General features: G+C 46.2%; 1 protein-coding gene across 7 annotated transcripts in view; it reads left to right on the top strand.

Moving 5' to 3' along the window:
• LOC106571666 (gephyrin) overlaps positions 1-15759 on the top strand; it is a 100266-nt gene that overhangs the window by 59072 nt on the left and 25435 nt on the right. For all 7 annotated transcript variants that reach the window (XM_014144983.3, XM_045695803.2, XM_045695800.2 and 4 more), the window contains exon 9: positions 14630-14671. In XM_014144983.3, the coding sequence (XP_014000458.1) occupies positions 14630-14671 (42 nt within the window). The remainder of the gene's footprint in view (positions 1-14629; positions 14672-15759) is intronic.

Here is a 15759-nt window from a genome sequence, read left to right as displayed (position 1 = left end):
TGCTCCATCATGCTGGAAAAGACCTTGTTCGTCACCAAACTGTTCCTGGATGGTTGGGAGAAGTTGCTCTTGGAGGATGTGTTCGTACCATTCTTTATTCATGTCTGTGTTCTTAGGCAAAATTGTGAGTGAGCCCACTCCCTTGGCTAAGAAGCAACCCCACACATGAATGGTCTCAGAATGCTTTACTGTTGGCATGACACAGGACTGATGGTAGCACTCACCTTGTCTTCTCCGGACAAGCTTTTTTCCGGATGTCCCAAACAATCGGAAAGGGGATTCATCAGAGAAAATGACTTTACCCCAGTCCTCAGCAGTCCAATCCCTGTACCTTTTGCAGAATATCAGTCTGTCCCTGATGTTTTTCCTGGAGAGAAGTGGCTTCTTTGCTGCCCTTCTTGACACCAGGCCAACCTCCAAAAGTCTTTGCCTCACTATGCATGCAGATGCACTCACCCCTGCCTGCTGCCATTCCTGAGCAAGCTCTGTACTGGTGGTGCCCCGATCCTGCAGCTGAATCAACTTTAGGAGACGGTCCTGGCGCTTGCTGGACTTTCTTGGGCGCCCTGAAGCCTTCTTCACAACAATTGAACCGCTCTCCTTGAAGTTCTTGATGATCCGATAAATGGTTGATTTAGGTGCAATCTTACTGGCAGCAATATCCTTGCCTGTGAAGCCCTTTTTGTGCAAAGCAATGATGATGGCACGTGTTTCCTTGCAGGTAACCATGGTTGACAGAGGAAGAACAATGATTCCAAGCACCACCCTCCTTTTGAAGTTCCAGTCTGTTATTCGAACTCAATCAGCATGACAGAGTGATCTCCAGCCTTGTCCTTGTCAACACTCACTCACACCTGTGTTAACGAGAGAATCACTGACATGATGTCAGCTGGTCCTTTTGTGGCAGGGCTGAAATCAGTGGAAATGTTTTTGGGGGGGATTCAGTTCATTTGCATGGCAAAGAGGGACTTTGCAATTAATTGCAATTCATCTGATCACTCTTCATAACATACTGGAGTATATGCAAATTGCCATCATATAAATTGAGGCAGCAGACTTTGTGAAAATTAATATGTGTGTCATTCTCAAAACGTTTGGCCACGACTGTACATTGGGCCTGTTACAACACATCAATCCTGACGGATTTGATGACTATCTACATATTTAGATCAGATCTGTAGATTCAGTATCCTTCTCCTATCCCCCATGACATATGTTCCATTGACCTCCTTACCACATTTATATCCATGTCTCCTCTATCTGTCTTCAAAAGCACCACCATATAACCTAAAATCAACAAAAATGTGAAATCCTAGCAGCATAATAATAACAGCTTACATGTTGGATCAGCAGTGTGAAGATGGCTTTTGTGTTGCTTAAACTGGTTTTGGCTGTACATGAGGCTGCCTGAGTTAATGGTCTTCCAATAGCCTTTTGATGAATGCGTTTTATGGATGGAGCCAAGGCCAAGGCTTATTCAAGCCACTTCCTCTTTCCTTCTCCAATATGAGTCACTATGAGAATATGAGTCACTATGAGAAGACTGTTATATACAGACCACCCCCTCGACCTCTATCTCTGGCCTCCTTAGAGGAGTTATGGCCAAAGCAAGGGTGTAGCTCAGGCACACGCACACACGCACACACACACACACGCACGCACGCACGCACGCACGCGCGCACACATACACACACACGCGCACGCGCGCACACATACACACACACACACTGTTAAAACTCACACAATTACACTGTGTGTAAAAACACACACACAGACATTCACTCTGTATACACACACACACACACACGCACACACCCACGCACGCACGCGTGCACACACACACACACACGTATTCACTCTGTGTACACACACACATACCACACACACTGTTAACGAACACACAATAACGCTATGTGTAAATACACACACACGTATTCACTCTGTATACACACACAACCCACACACACTGTTGACACTCACACAATAACACTGTGTGTAAATACACATTCACACACACACGTCCATACACATCACATGAGTAACGATACTGTATCATTAATGTCACCACATTGGTCATACAGAACAACGTGAAAGCCACCCATGTTGTTGTTAGTCCTATCTGTAATCCAATTCACTAATGGATGCAGGATGCAGCCAGCCATAGTGGGCTGGATCAATGAGTCCTTCCTAGTCTTTAGCACACTGTACTGTGGTCACTGCTACATAGCCTTGAACAGAGATCCACTGTCTGTAGGGTAGATCTCTGTCTCTGCTGTGGGTGTAGTACAGTGCTTGATGGGGTCATCGCTACAGTAGCACGGTGGGTATGTCTGTTCAGTACAATAGATGTCTGCCTATGCCGGTGATCCTCTGTAGCTCAGTCGTTTGAATATGGGGTTTGCGACGCCAGGATAGTGGCGGACCATCCGGATGTAAAATGTGTGTCGCACACATGACTGTAAGTCACTTTGGATAAAAGCGTCTGCTAAATGACATATATGTTATTACAGTATATTTAAGCAATAAGGTACACGGGGATGTACCACGGCTAATGGCTGTTCTTAGCATGACGCAACGTGGAGTGCCTGGCTACAGCTCTTAGCCGTGGTACATTGGCCCTATACCACAAAGTCACAACTAAGGGCTGTTCTTAGGGCCGACACGGAGTGAAGGGCCAGTAAAACAGCCCGTAGGAGGGCGTTATTCACGATAATTCCCGGGTTTGAGGGCCCTTATTGTTTCTTATTGCTTGTCATTGTTTCATTTGAGAAACTTTACAGTCTAGTCACGTATAGGCTGCGTGGCATGGTGGAGATCACACCAAAAAAAACTGGTACATTGTTGCACAAGTCGGAGAGGAAGAGGGCAAGATTTAGACCAACTGTTGCAAACTAAATGCTAGGCTAGTGGCATTTTTAACATGGGAGATTAAGTGTATGTATTGCCTGGCTGGGCAGTGGGATAGTGGATGCACGTTGACCATTCAAATGGAACCGTTAACAGGCATTATTGTGGTGAGTAAACCAATCAGCATCCAGGATTTTCTATAAAATAATCTTAGTTGATGTGATAAGGCCACACAGGGACAGAGATAATTACAGACACCTGTGATAATCTGAGGTAGCCAAACATTACACTAGATGTCATGTAATTAAAAAATAATTTTAAAAAAACTTGACAGTTACCAGAAGTGTGTGTGTGTGTATATATATATATATATATATATATATATATATATATATATAACACCTCCCTTTGCAACCCTAGCTTTGTCCTAAATAGCAGCCTAATCCCTATATAGTGCACACAGGATCTTATGGGCCCTGGTCAAAAGTAGTGCACTATATAGGGAATACGGTGCCATTTAGAACAAAGAGTGACTGTGGTCATTGGTACAGTAGCCTTCTACAGTGGATGTCTGTTCAGTACTGTCGAGGTCTGTCTATGCCGTGTGTGTAGTGTCTGCGGCCCGATGGCAATGGCTGCTTCCCAATGGCGTGGCGGTGGTTTTAGTAAGTGTATAAAACAGAGTGTGTGTGGTCGGGGGCCGACAGCGGTAATGTCCTCTGGCTCAGGGCGCTGTTGGACCAGGCTGCCAAGCGGCCCTCCCTCCCTTCCCTCCTTCCCACTGTCGACAGGGGATTTGTGTGTGTGTGTTTTGGACTGCACTCGGAGGATCTGTACCTACTCTGTCTCTCACTACCCCCTCTGGCACACACACTCATTTCCGAGAATGTCACCTGGGGGGGGGGGGGTCTGGGTGGGGGAGTGTGTGTTTGTGTGTGTGCTTGTGTGCATGCCAACTAAGGCCTATAGGCCTATAAGGTCTATAGATAATTATAAGGCATGGAGGAAGGCTGTGTGAGAAAGAAACCTTAACTGAGAGTTTTCTGTGGGGGTGTGTGTAGTACTGTCGAGATCTGTCTATGCCGTGTGTGTAGTGTCTGCGGCCCGATGGCAATGGCTGCCTTTATGGTACAGGCTGTAAAACAAGAGCAGGCTCTACACAGCCCAAGAGCAGAGACCCACGTCTGCCTGCTGCCTACTGCCTGCTGCCTACTGCCTGTGTTTCTGTTTCTGCATTTTTTCCTCCAAGTCTGTGCCCTGCAGTAAGTGAAGGCAAACAGGCAGTAGGCAGCAGGCAGTAGGCAGCAGGCAGACGTGGGTCTCTGCTCTTGGGCTGTGTAGAGCCTGCTCTTGTTTTACAGCCTGTACCATAAAGGCTTTATTCTCCTGTGGAAGGCATAGACATGGGCTCTCAAACTCATACACCTGTGTGTGTGTGTGTGTGTGTGTGTGTGTGTGTGTGTGTGTGTGTGTGTGTGTGTGTGTGTGTGTGTGTGTGTGTGTGTGTGTGTGTGTGTGTGTGTGTGTGTGTGTGTGTGTGTGTGTGTGTGTGTGTGTGTGTGTGTGTGTGTGTGTGTGTGTGTGTGTGTGTGTGTGTGTCTCCACAGCACACTGATTGTGAGTGTATGATAACCCTCCTCCAGCACAGGGAGGCTCGTAAAAGTGACTCCTCCTCCTCGGACCACTGGAAGTGTGGAGGATTTATGAGATGCACTGAGAGAGAGAGTTGAGGGAAAAATAGAGAGGAGAGAGTGAGAGGGAGAGAAGGGGACAGAGAGAGGGGAAGAGAGGGGTGATGGAGAGAAGGGGGGGAGTAGGGTAGAGGACAATGAAAGGGAGGAAGAGAAAGAGAAACAAGCTACATTTTGAGGTATATCCTGAGCGTCATAGCAGTGCCTTGCCTCGGTAAGAAGGCCTCTGCTGCATTGGCTGTCTGTCTGCCTCTCTTTCTCTGTGTCGGTCTGTCCATTTCTGTCCTTACACTGTCTTCAGAATGTGTGTGTAAGCCCACTAGCATTCGTCATATCACTCAGTCACAGTAATTGTACTCCCTCTGCTACTCTGCTACTGCTCCAATCAGTACAGAGAGAGAAAGAGGGAGAGAGCGAAAGAGAGAGAGGGAGAGAGAGGGAGGGAGAGGGAGAGAGAGAGAGAGGTAGAAAGAGAGAGAGAGAGAAAGGGAGAGAGAAAGAAGAGAGTAGAGGGACAAGGGATGGAGAGTGTCAGCCCCTCTACCATGTGCTGACAGACAGGCAGACACTCACATGGGCACTGCACACCCACACCACCCCCTCCTTCTTATTCTGTCACTCCTCCTCTCCCTCTTTCTGTCTCTCTGTTGCTTTCCCTCCTGTTCTCCTTCTTGTGCACGCTGCTTCTCTGTTGCTCTTCCTCCCTAACTGTACTCTCTCTGTATCTCTCTCTCTGTCTCTCTCTGCTTGCTCTGTCGCTCACACACACTCTCAGATTGCCTGTGTGTGTGTGTGTGTGTGTGTGTGTGTGTGCTCGTGTGCACATGTTGAAGAGCTCGCTCAGTGCAGACTCCACTCTGAGGATGGTAAGTAGTGTCTTTCCTCCTGCGTTTTGAGAGTGTGTTTCTGGACTGTGTTGTTGGGAGTGTGTATGATGGAGAATGCTGTCTGTACATGAATTTCAGTGTTTACTGTCAGTATTTGTGTAGTGTGCCTGTGTGTGTGTCTACTGTATGCGCATGTGTGCGTCTACACGCATGGCCAAGTATGTGTGGTCCGATGATGATGATGGTGGTGATGATGATGGTTAGCCATAAACACGTACACAGCGATGATGAGGCTGTGTGAAGGTAGGAAGTACACAGGGATGATGAAGCTGTGTGAAGGTAGGAAGTACACAGGGATGATGAGGCTGTGTGAAGGTAGGAAGTACACAGGGATGAGAGAGGAGAGGGCGGGGGAGGGGACATGCGTACGTTGACTGCGGGGTTGGGGTGGGGAGGAGGGAAGAAGGGGAGGAGGGGGAAGTGCAGGACTCACGTGCCTAGTGTGGTGGCCGTGTCGCTGCAGTATTCAAGAGAGAGTGAGAGACTGAGGGTTACATAAAGGCAGGGGGGAGGAGAGGGAGACAGAGACGGGCAGCTCCACTGGGCTCCATAGTCCCTCTGAGCCAGGGCCCTAGAGTAGGGTCCACAACCAGAGCTGGTAGGGGACTGGATGGATGGAGAAATGGAAGGTATATACTGCAATACAGACAGTACACTGTCTATTTAAAGACCAACAACGGCTAGAGATGCAGTGACACATGAACTCCTAGATCTGGAAAATACAATGCAGTTTCTTACTGTAAAATGAAAAACGTCAATTCCTATGAAGTGTTGACTTCCCTGTAGCTCAGTTGGTAGAGCATGGTGTTTGCAACGCATGGTGTTTGCAACGCCAGGGTTGTGGGTTCGATTCCCACGGGGGGCCAGCACAGGAAAAAAAAAATATGAAAATGTATGAAATGAAATGTATGCATTCACTACTGTAAGTTGCTCTGGATAAGAGCGTCTGTTAAATGACTAAAATGTAAAATGAATGGAATGGAATTAGGGTTGGGCGATATCCAGATTTTCATATCATCATACCATCCTTCTCTCATCCTGGGATTTATGGTATTACTGGCTTAGTACACAAAGTGGCGACAAAATAACCCAAAACACCCATTGGGTGTCTATTACCAGAATGCTAACAAAATTTGCGTAAGTAATAGCGAGTTTTCATGGAGGCTGCTAGCTAAATATGCTAACGAGCGCAAACAAAAATAAACTAATTGCAAAGACAGGGAACCAAGCTCATAAAGTTATACATATGTAGGTAGGAGCTACCGAATGTCATTTTTGGTGAGTTTAGTTAGACATTTACAAGCGGAAATGAACGAGAGACATTGTGGAGATGAACAAAGTTTTGACACATGCTTGTCTGAAGGAAGAACAGTACTGGCACTGAAACAGCATGTGTACACGCTGTGTCTGTGTGGACTCTGATGTCGCTAAGGCAACAGGTCTGCCTGCTCTGATTGGAGAAGAGAGGGGAGGAGCAGACAGGCCAACAACTGAGTGGACAAAAAACACAAGGAAATCAAGATACAGATAGCTCATCCAAAGGGCTTTGACTTCCCAAACACGGCAGAAAGCTAACACAATATGACGCCCCGTCACCTTATTAATTCAGCCACTTGCTTAGATAACTTGCAAGTTAAACTTAGGGGTCGCAGTAACGCAGAATTCTGTTTTTCACACAGGAAAAAATTATAAAACACATGAGAAATATATTGATGCCAGATGTAAAATGCTTCAGTTTTTGCTTCAAATGAGAATTCACCAACAGGCATTATACCAGCAGACAGCACTCTGACTGATGCGGAGCTACTTTTCTTGGTGTTAATAGACTACTTTTCTCCAGTAAAATGAAAGATTAACTTTAAGCAAAACAGGAAATGTAGCTGGCTACGTTCTTTCTATGATAAACATTATCTTCAGAGCTTGTGCTGTTAGGTCATCTGAACCGGGACATGCTTAACACCCCAGCCATCCTACAATCTAAGCTCGATGCCTTTAATCTCACACAAATTATCAATGAACCTACCAGGTACAACCCCAAATCCGTAAACACGGGCACCCTCATAGATATCATCCTGACCAACCTGCCCTCCAAATACACCTCTGCTGTCTTCAACCAGGATTTCAGCGATCACTGCCTCATTGCCTGCATCCGTAAAGGGTCTGCGGTCAAATGACCACCCCTCATCACTGTCAAACGCTCCCAAAAAAACTTCCACGAGCAGGCCTTTCTAATGAACCTGGCCCGGGTATCCTGGAAGGATATTGACCTCATTCCGTCAGTGGAGGATGCCTGGTTATTCTTTAAAAGTGCTTTCCTCACCATCTTAAATAAGCACGCCCCATTCCAAAAATGTAGAATCAGGAACAGATATAGCCCTTGGTTCACTCCAGACCTGACTGCCCTTGACCAGCACAAAAATATCCTGTGGCGTACTGCATTAGCATCAAATAGCCCCCGCGATATGCAACTTTTCAGGGAAGTTCGGAACAAATATACACAGGCAGTTAGGAAAGCAAAGGCTAGCTTTTTCAAACAGAAATTTGCATCCTGTAGCACAAACTCCAAAAGGTTCTGGGACACTGTAAAGTCCATGGAGAATAAGAGCACCTCCTCCCAGCTGCCCACTGCACTGAGGCTAGGAAACACTGTCACCACCGATAAATCTGCGATAATTGAGAATTTCAATAAGCATTTATCTACGGCTAGCCATGCTTTCCATCTGGCTACCCCTACCCCGGTCAACAGCCCTGCGCCCCCCACAGCAACTTGCCCAAGACTTCCCCATTTCTCCTTCACCCAAATCCAGATAGCTGATGTTCTGAAAGAACTGCAGAATCTGGACCCCTACAAATCAGTCGGGCTAGATGGGTGCACCTCAGCCACGCTCAAGGTCCTAAATGATATTATAACCGCCATCGATAAGAGACAATACTGTGCAGCTGTATTCATCGACCTGGCCAAGGCTTTCGACTCTGTCAATCACCACATTCTTATCGGCAGACTCAACAGCCTTGGTTTCTCAAATGACTGCCTCGCCTGGTTCACCAACTACTTCTCAGACAGAGTTCAGTGTGTCAAATTGGAGGGCCTGTTGTCCGGACCTCTGGCACTCTCTATGGGGTGCCACAGGGTTCAATCCTTGGGTCGCATCTTTTCTCTGTATACATCAATGATGTCGCTCTTGCTGCTGGTGATACTCTGATCCACCTCTACGCAGACGACACCATTCTGTATACTTCTGGCCCTTCTTTGGACACTGTGAAAACTAACATCCAGACGAGCTTCAATGCCATACAACTCTCCTTCCGTGGCCTCCAACTGCTCTTAAATACAAGTAAAACGAAATGCATGCTCTTCAACCGATCGCTGCCTGCACCTGCCCGCCCGTCAAGCATCACTACTCTGGACGGTTCTGACTTAGAATATGTGGACAACTACAAATACCTAGGTGTCTGGTTAGACTGTAAACTCTCCTTCCAGACTCACATTAAGCATCTCCAATCCAAAATTAAATCTAGAATCGGCTTCCTATTTTGCAACAAAGCATCTTCACTCATGCTGACAAACATACCCTCGTAAAACTGACTATCCTACCAATCCTCGACTTCGGCGATACCATTTACAAAATAACCTCCAACACTCTACTCAGCAGATTGGATGCCGTCTATCACAGTGCCATCCGTTTTGTCACCAAAGCCCCATATACTACCCACCACTGCGACCTGTATGCTCTCGTTGGCTGGCCCTCGCTTCATATTCGTCGCCAAACCCACTGGCTCCAGGTCATCTATAAGTCTTTGCTAGGTAAAGCCCCGCCTTATCTCAGCTCACTGGTCACCATGGCAGCACCCACCCGTAGCAAGCGCTCCAGCAGGTATATTTCACTGGTCACCCCCAAAGCCAATTCCTCCATCGGCCGCTTTTCCTTCCAGTTCTCTGCTGCCAATGACTGGAATGAACTGCAAAAATCACTGAAGCTGGAGACTCATATCTCCCTCACTAGCTTTAAGCACCAGCTGTCAGAGCAGCTCACAGATCGCTGCACCTGTACATAGCTCATCTGTAAATAGCCCATCCAACTACCTCATCCCCATACTGTTATTTATTTTATTTATTTTGCTGCTTTGCACCCCAGTATCTCTACTTCCACACTCATCTTTTGCACATCCATCACTCCAGTGTTTAATTGCAATATTGTAATTATTTTGCCACTATGGCCTATTTATTGCCTTACTTCCCTTGTCCTACCTCATTTGCACACATTGTGTATAGACTTTTTCTATTGTATTATTGACTGTATGTTTGTTTATTCCATGTGTAACTCTGTGACGTTGTTTGTGTCACACTGCTTTGCTTTATCTTGGCCAGGTCGCAGTTGCAAATGAGAACTTTTTCTCAACTGGCCTACCTGGTTAAATAAAGTTGAAATTAAAAAATGTAATAAAAAAAATTAAACATGCATAATTTTTGCCAAACATACCTTTCTTTTTCATTGTAAACCCATTTACTTGTGTGGCTGCCAGCCAAATAGCATTGCACTTCTGTTGTCATCTGATGAAAATAAAGCTATTTTCTGCCAAATGTGTTGCACTAATGGATTTTCTGAGAAGTTAAACTTTAGTTGCATGTCCCTGATCCCTCTACTGAAGCAAAAAAAAAACACTGTTGGGTTTCAAAATAAAACGTGACTCTTTCTCCCGTTGTGCTATTTACAAACAAACACATGAAGTAAGTTCTGAGAAACTGCGGTAGGCTTCATAATGTAAAATAATGTGACAGGTGAAATGAAGAACACAATCTGCTTTATCTCCTAATGTATTGCACAAGTTGACTGCAGGTATTTACATAAAAAGTATATATTCAAATGTATTGGAAAATCTTCAAAGAAATAGTTTCAACGGTATTGACGCAATTGAAAAACCACCCCATGGCTACTTCCAAATACCTCGGTATATACGGTATACAGCCCAAGCCTAAATGGAATGTGTACTGTATAGGCCATCCTTGGTTTCGTGAGGCCGTGATGAGATGAGAGTAGAAGATTTGATCAAAGTAAAAGCTCCACTTTTGTCTCTGCTGGAGACACAGCCGTACTTCATATGTTTGGCTCTGAGTCCCTGTAGTCCATTTGGGTCCAATGGCTTTAGATCAAAATTAGGGAACATGTTACGCACAGAGTCCAGATTATTGTGTGTGTGTGTGTGTGTGTGTGTGTGTGTGTGTGTGTGTGTGTGTGTGTGTGTGTGTGTGTGTGTGTGTGTGTGTGTGTATATACACTGCTCAAAAAAATAAAGGGAACACTTAAACAACACAATGTAACTCCAAGTCAATCACACTTCTGTGAAATCAAACTGTCCACTTAGGAAGCAACACTGATTTACAATCAATTTCACATGCTGTTGTGCAAATGGAATAGACAACAGGTGGAAATTATAGGCAATTAGCAAGAAAGCCCCAATAAAGGAGTGGTTCTGCAGGTGGTGACCACAGACCACTTCTCAGTTCCTATGCTTCCTGGTTGATGTTTTGGTCACTTTTGAATGCTGGCGATGCTTTCACTCTATTGGTAGCATGAGACGGAGTCTACAACCCACACAAGTGGCTCAGGTAGTGCAGCTCATCCAGGATGGCACATCAATGCGAGCTGTGGCAAGAAGGTTTGCTGTGTCTGTCAGCGTAGTGTCCAGAGCATGGAGGCGCTACCAGGAGACAGGCCAGTACATCAGGAGACGTGGAGGAGGCCGTAGGAGGGCAACAACCCAGCAGCAGGACCACTACCTCCGCCTTTGTGCAAGGAGGAGCAGGAGAAGCACAGCCAGAGCCCTGCAAAATGACCTCCAGCAGGCCAAAAATGTGCATGTGTCTGCTCAAACGGTCAGAAACAGACTCCATGAGGGTGGTATGAGGGCCCGACGTCCACAGGTGGGGGTTGTGCTTACAGCCCAACACCGTGCAGGACGTTTGGCATTTGCCAGAGAACACGAAGATTGGCAAATTCGCCACTGGCGCCCTGTGCTCTTCACAGATGAAAGCAGGTTCACACTGAGCACATGTGACAGACGTGACAGAGTCTGGAGACGCCGTGGAGAACGTTCTGCTGCCTGCAACGTCCTCCAGCATGACCGGTTTGGCGGTGGGTCAGTCATGGTGTGGGGTGGCATTTCTTTGGGGGGCCGCACAGCCCTCCATGTGCTCGCCAGAGGTAGCCTGACTGCCATTAGGTACCGAGATGAGATCCTCAGACCCCTTGTGAGACCATATGCTGGTGCGGTTGGCCCTGGGTTCCTCCTAATGCAAGACAATGCTAGACCTCATGTGGCTGGAGTGTGTCAGCAGTTCCTGCAAGAGGAAGGCATTGATGCTATGGACTGGCCTGCCCGTTCCCCAGACCTGAATCCAATTGAGCACATCTGGGACATCATGTCTCGCTCCATCCACCAACGCCACGTTGCACCACAGACTGTCCAGGAGTTGGCGGATGCTTTAGTCCAGGTCTGGGAGGAGATCCCTCAGGAGACCATCCGCCACCTCATCAGGAGCATGCCCAGGCGTTGTAGGGAGGTCATACAGGCACGTGGAGGCCACACACACTACTGAGCCTCATTTTGACTTGTTTTAAGGACATTACATCAAAGTTGGATCAGCCTGTAGTGTGGTTTTCCACTTTAATTTTGAGTGTGACTCCAAATCCAGACCTCCATGGGTTGATAAATTGGATTTCCATTGATTATTTTTGTGTGATTTTGTTGTCAGCACATTCAACTATGTAAAGAAAAAAGTATTTAATAAGATTTATTTCATTCATTCAGATCTAGGATGTGTTATTTTAGTGTTCCCTTTATTTTTTTGAGCAGTATATATATGCTTGTATGTAAGTCTGTATTTTTGTGCATTGTTCCCTGTATTTTTGTCCTCACTTAACTCCTGCCGTCTTGCTCTGAGTTTGCCTGCGGGGGTTGTACCCTAGCCTAGAAAACATTCAGAAAACAGAGGCCATTCAATAGAATCAGAGACAGAAACAGAGTGGAGTGGATGAGACTGAATGGAGGCTCTGCGTTGACCCGCTGCATTCAAAGTACTGTAGCGCTGTTTATTCACCCGGTGGGCCCACGCAAACCACTGAGACTGGTGGGCAGACCCAGAGAACCATGAACACACACACACACACACACACACACACACACACACACACTCTACTGCGTTACCCCCTTCCCTCCACTGCACCACTCTCACTAGCTCATGGTTTACTACTGCAATAGGACTTATTATCATTTCTACATGGAGCATGCTGCAGCCTTTCCAATTGAATAGCCGAGAGGATTTGATGTGCAAACATCCCTTCGCTCTGGTCGCTATTCCATTGTGCATTCCTGCCACAGCCTCATGCGGTCTTTCCCTTACAATTCCCAGAGTGGCAGTTTAGAGTGGATCTCTCAGACCGTTAGACTTAGGCTGAATCTGAAATGGCACCCTGTTTCCTATGTGGTGCCATTTAATGCGCAGTCTAAGTAATAGATGATTTTAAAGGCTTCTGAAGATGCTTGGTGTTAGAATACCAAGGTTGGCCGAGGCATATGGTGGTTTGGCCGAGGCATATGGTGGGTTGGCCGAGGCATATGGTGGGTTGGCCGAGGCATATGGTGGGTTGGCCGAGGCATATGGTGGGTTGGCCGAGGCATACTGGTCAGATCTTTTGAGGAATTAGAGGGGAGCAGTTGATTGATGGTCTGCCATTGGTCATTTTGGAGGGCAATTGTTTTCTGGTCTGTCATTGGTCAGTCTCGGAGAGGGCAGTAGTTTTCTGGTTTGTCATTGGTCATTTTGGGGGGGCAGTGGTTTTCTGGTCTGTCATTGGTCATTTTGGAGAGCAGTGGTTTTCTTGTATGTCATTGGTCACTGTCGGAGAGGACAGTGGTTTACTGGTCTGTCATTGGTCAGCTTTTGAGGGCAGTGTTTGTGTCATCTGTCATTGGTCAAATTAGTGTTTGTGTGGGCTACAATAGATTGAAATACTTGTACTTATGTACTTAATGAGGTTATCATCATAGTAAAATATGATTTTCCTTAAATATGTCTTTGAATGGATCCCCATATCACATTGATCCCCTCCCATTCATCAGGCTACAGAGCAGCTAGGGATAGAATGGTCTGAGGTCTACAGTTCAGTCTACAGATCAAACAGGGGATAGACAGTTATGGGTATGGTAATGTGATAGTTTGTATTATGTTTTCTATGTAAAAATCATGAGCTCCCGAGTGGCGCAGCGGTCTAAGGCACTGCATCTCAGTGCTAGAGGTGTCACTATAGTACCTGGTTTGAATCCAGGCTATATCACATCCGGCTGTGATTGGGAGTCCCATAGGGTGGTGCACAATGGGCCCAGTGTCGTCTGGGTTTGGCTGGAGTAGGCTGTCATTGTAAATAAGAATTTGTTCTTATCTGACTTGCCTAGTTGAATAAAGGTTCAAAAATAAATAAACACCCAAACAATTTTGTAGAGTAAGTTGCTGATTAACGGAGGGTAAACTGTCACACAATTGAAATGTTTTCTATGTACAACATCTTTCCTACGGTAAGTAAAGGTTTTGGTGATTTGCTTTGGGTCATTCACACACACACACACACACACCACACACACACACACACACACACACACACACACACACACACACACACACACACACACACACACACACACACACACAATCAACAAAATAGACGGTCAGTGCAACAATTCCAATAAATCAAATTGATCAATGTAACTGTGCTCTCCTCTGGTCCTCAGTCAGTAGTCACTCAGCTTTACCCTGTTGTCCTGTACTGTACTATATGTGTCATAATGCCTGACCCTCGGCTGTGCTGACTTACCTGAGACAGACACACTGATGCTGCATTCATGTGGAAACTAGGAACTGGGAAACTGGGGGTACAACAACGCTACCCGAGTTTCCCACTTGAATTTAACACTTGGAAGGCAATTTTGCATGCTGTCTTGATGAGTCTGAGCTGCTTTATGGCAGTGTTAGTCTTGAGTATGCGATAATTGTGATACCACATGAACACGGCATTAGACAGGGGAGCTGTCTGTCTGTCTCAGTGTCTGTCTGTCTGTCTGGCTTCTGGCTGTGTTAACCCTGTTCTTTTCTCCCCTTCTCCTTCTCCTCCTCCTCCTCCTCCTCCTCCTTCTCTCTTGTGGCACCAGGCGCGGCTCCCCTCCTGTTCATCCACCCTAAGCATTGCTGAGGTACTCTTGCAAGCCTACTAAGGAATCGCCATGGCCACCGTCGTCATGACGTCGTCATGGCATCGTCATGGCATCGGTTACCATGGTCCCCCCTCCTCGTTCACCTGGCATGCTTGCGCAGTCACTCCATCCCTCCTTCCTTCTTCCTTCTTCCTCTGTTTTGCATAATGTTCATCCTCCTTCTTCTCTTTATCTGTATGTCTGCCCTGCATGCTGCCCTGCTAGGTGGAAGGACACAGTCGTCTCTCGGAGTACTGCAAATCCCAGAATCCTTTGCATTTTTAAATCTCTTCCTGTATCAGAGTATGTACAGGCCTTTTGACCAGTTTCATGTGAACATTTGGACCATAGTGTAATCGAACGCATCATATCGTCTGAGATACCCTAAATTGTATCTAACTGAATCCCTCCCTCCCCACACACAGCTCCACTCACGTCATCACCTCATCATCCACTCACACCTCCTGCCATGTGACTTGTGACTCAATCACGTTCCAAATACAGTGTTAGAGTTGAAACGTCATGGTAGCCGTATCTCGCTGTGCGGCGGCAGCGGTGCTTGTACCAACAGTGCATTGCTCTACCCTTCAGCTGGTTTTGAGGTAGGCTTGCTCTTACTCAGCATTGTGACACTATCTCTAACAGGCACCTCTCCTGTGCTTGATGTTAGTGAGATTGATGATTGGGAAGGGATATGGTATCCATCTACAATAGATGGGCAGTGGGAGGACACAATAGATCTCCTGTAAGCAACATCTATTTAGACAAATAAATAGAAAAGCTGGACACTAATGCAGGGTTGTCAAGCTAATTTTGCCCGTATTCAGTCTTCATTGAGGTCCGGAGGGCCACACTGAAAATGTGTTATATTTCCATACAGTTAAAATGAGCATAAAATAGTCCTCTATACATCATTTCTGGAATGTTCTATGGTCCCTGACTGTCTAGCTTTCATTTCAGTGATTAGTGAGCTGGACACAGTCAACTGGATGAATGTTGGTCCATTATCATTCTACACATTTGGTTTTAGTCATGTTAATGTATATTGAGTTCGTTTGTTCCCCCCTAAATTTATTTTTGCAAAATAT

The sequence above is a fragment of the Salmo salar genome, chromosome 15, assembly GCF_965601325.2.
Source record: "Salmo salar chromosome 15, fSalSal1, whole genome shotgun sequence".
NCBI lineage: Eukaryota > Metazoa > Chordata > Actinopteri > Salmoniformes > Salmonidae > Salmo > Salmo salar.
The sequence above is the reverse complement of the archived record's forward strand: the minus strand, read 5'-3'. Positions and strand labels throughout refer to the sequence as shown.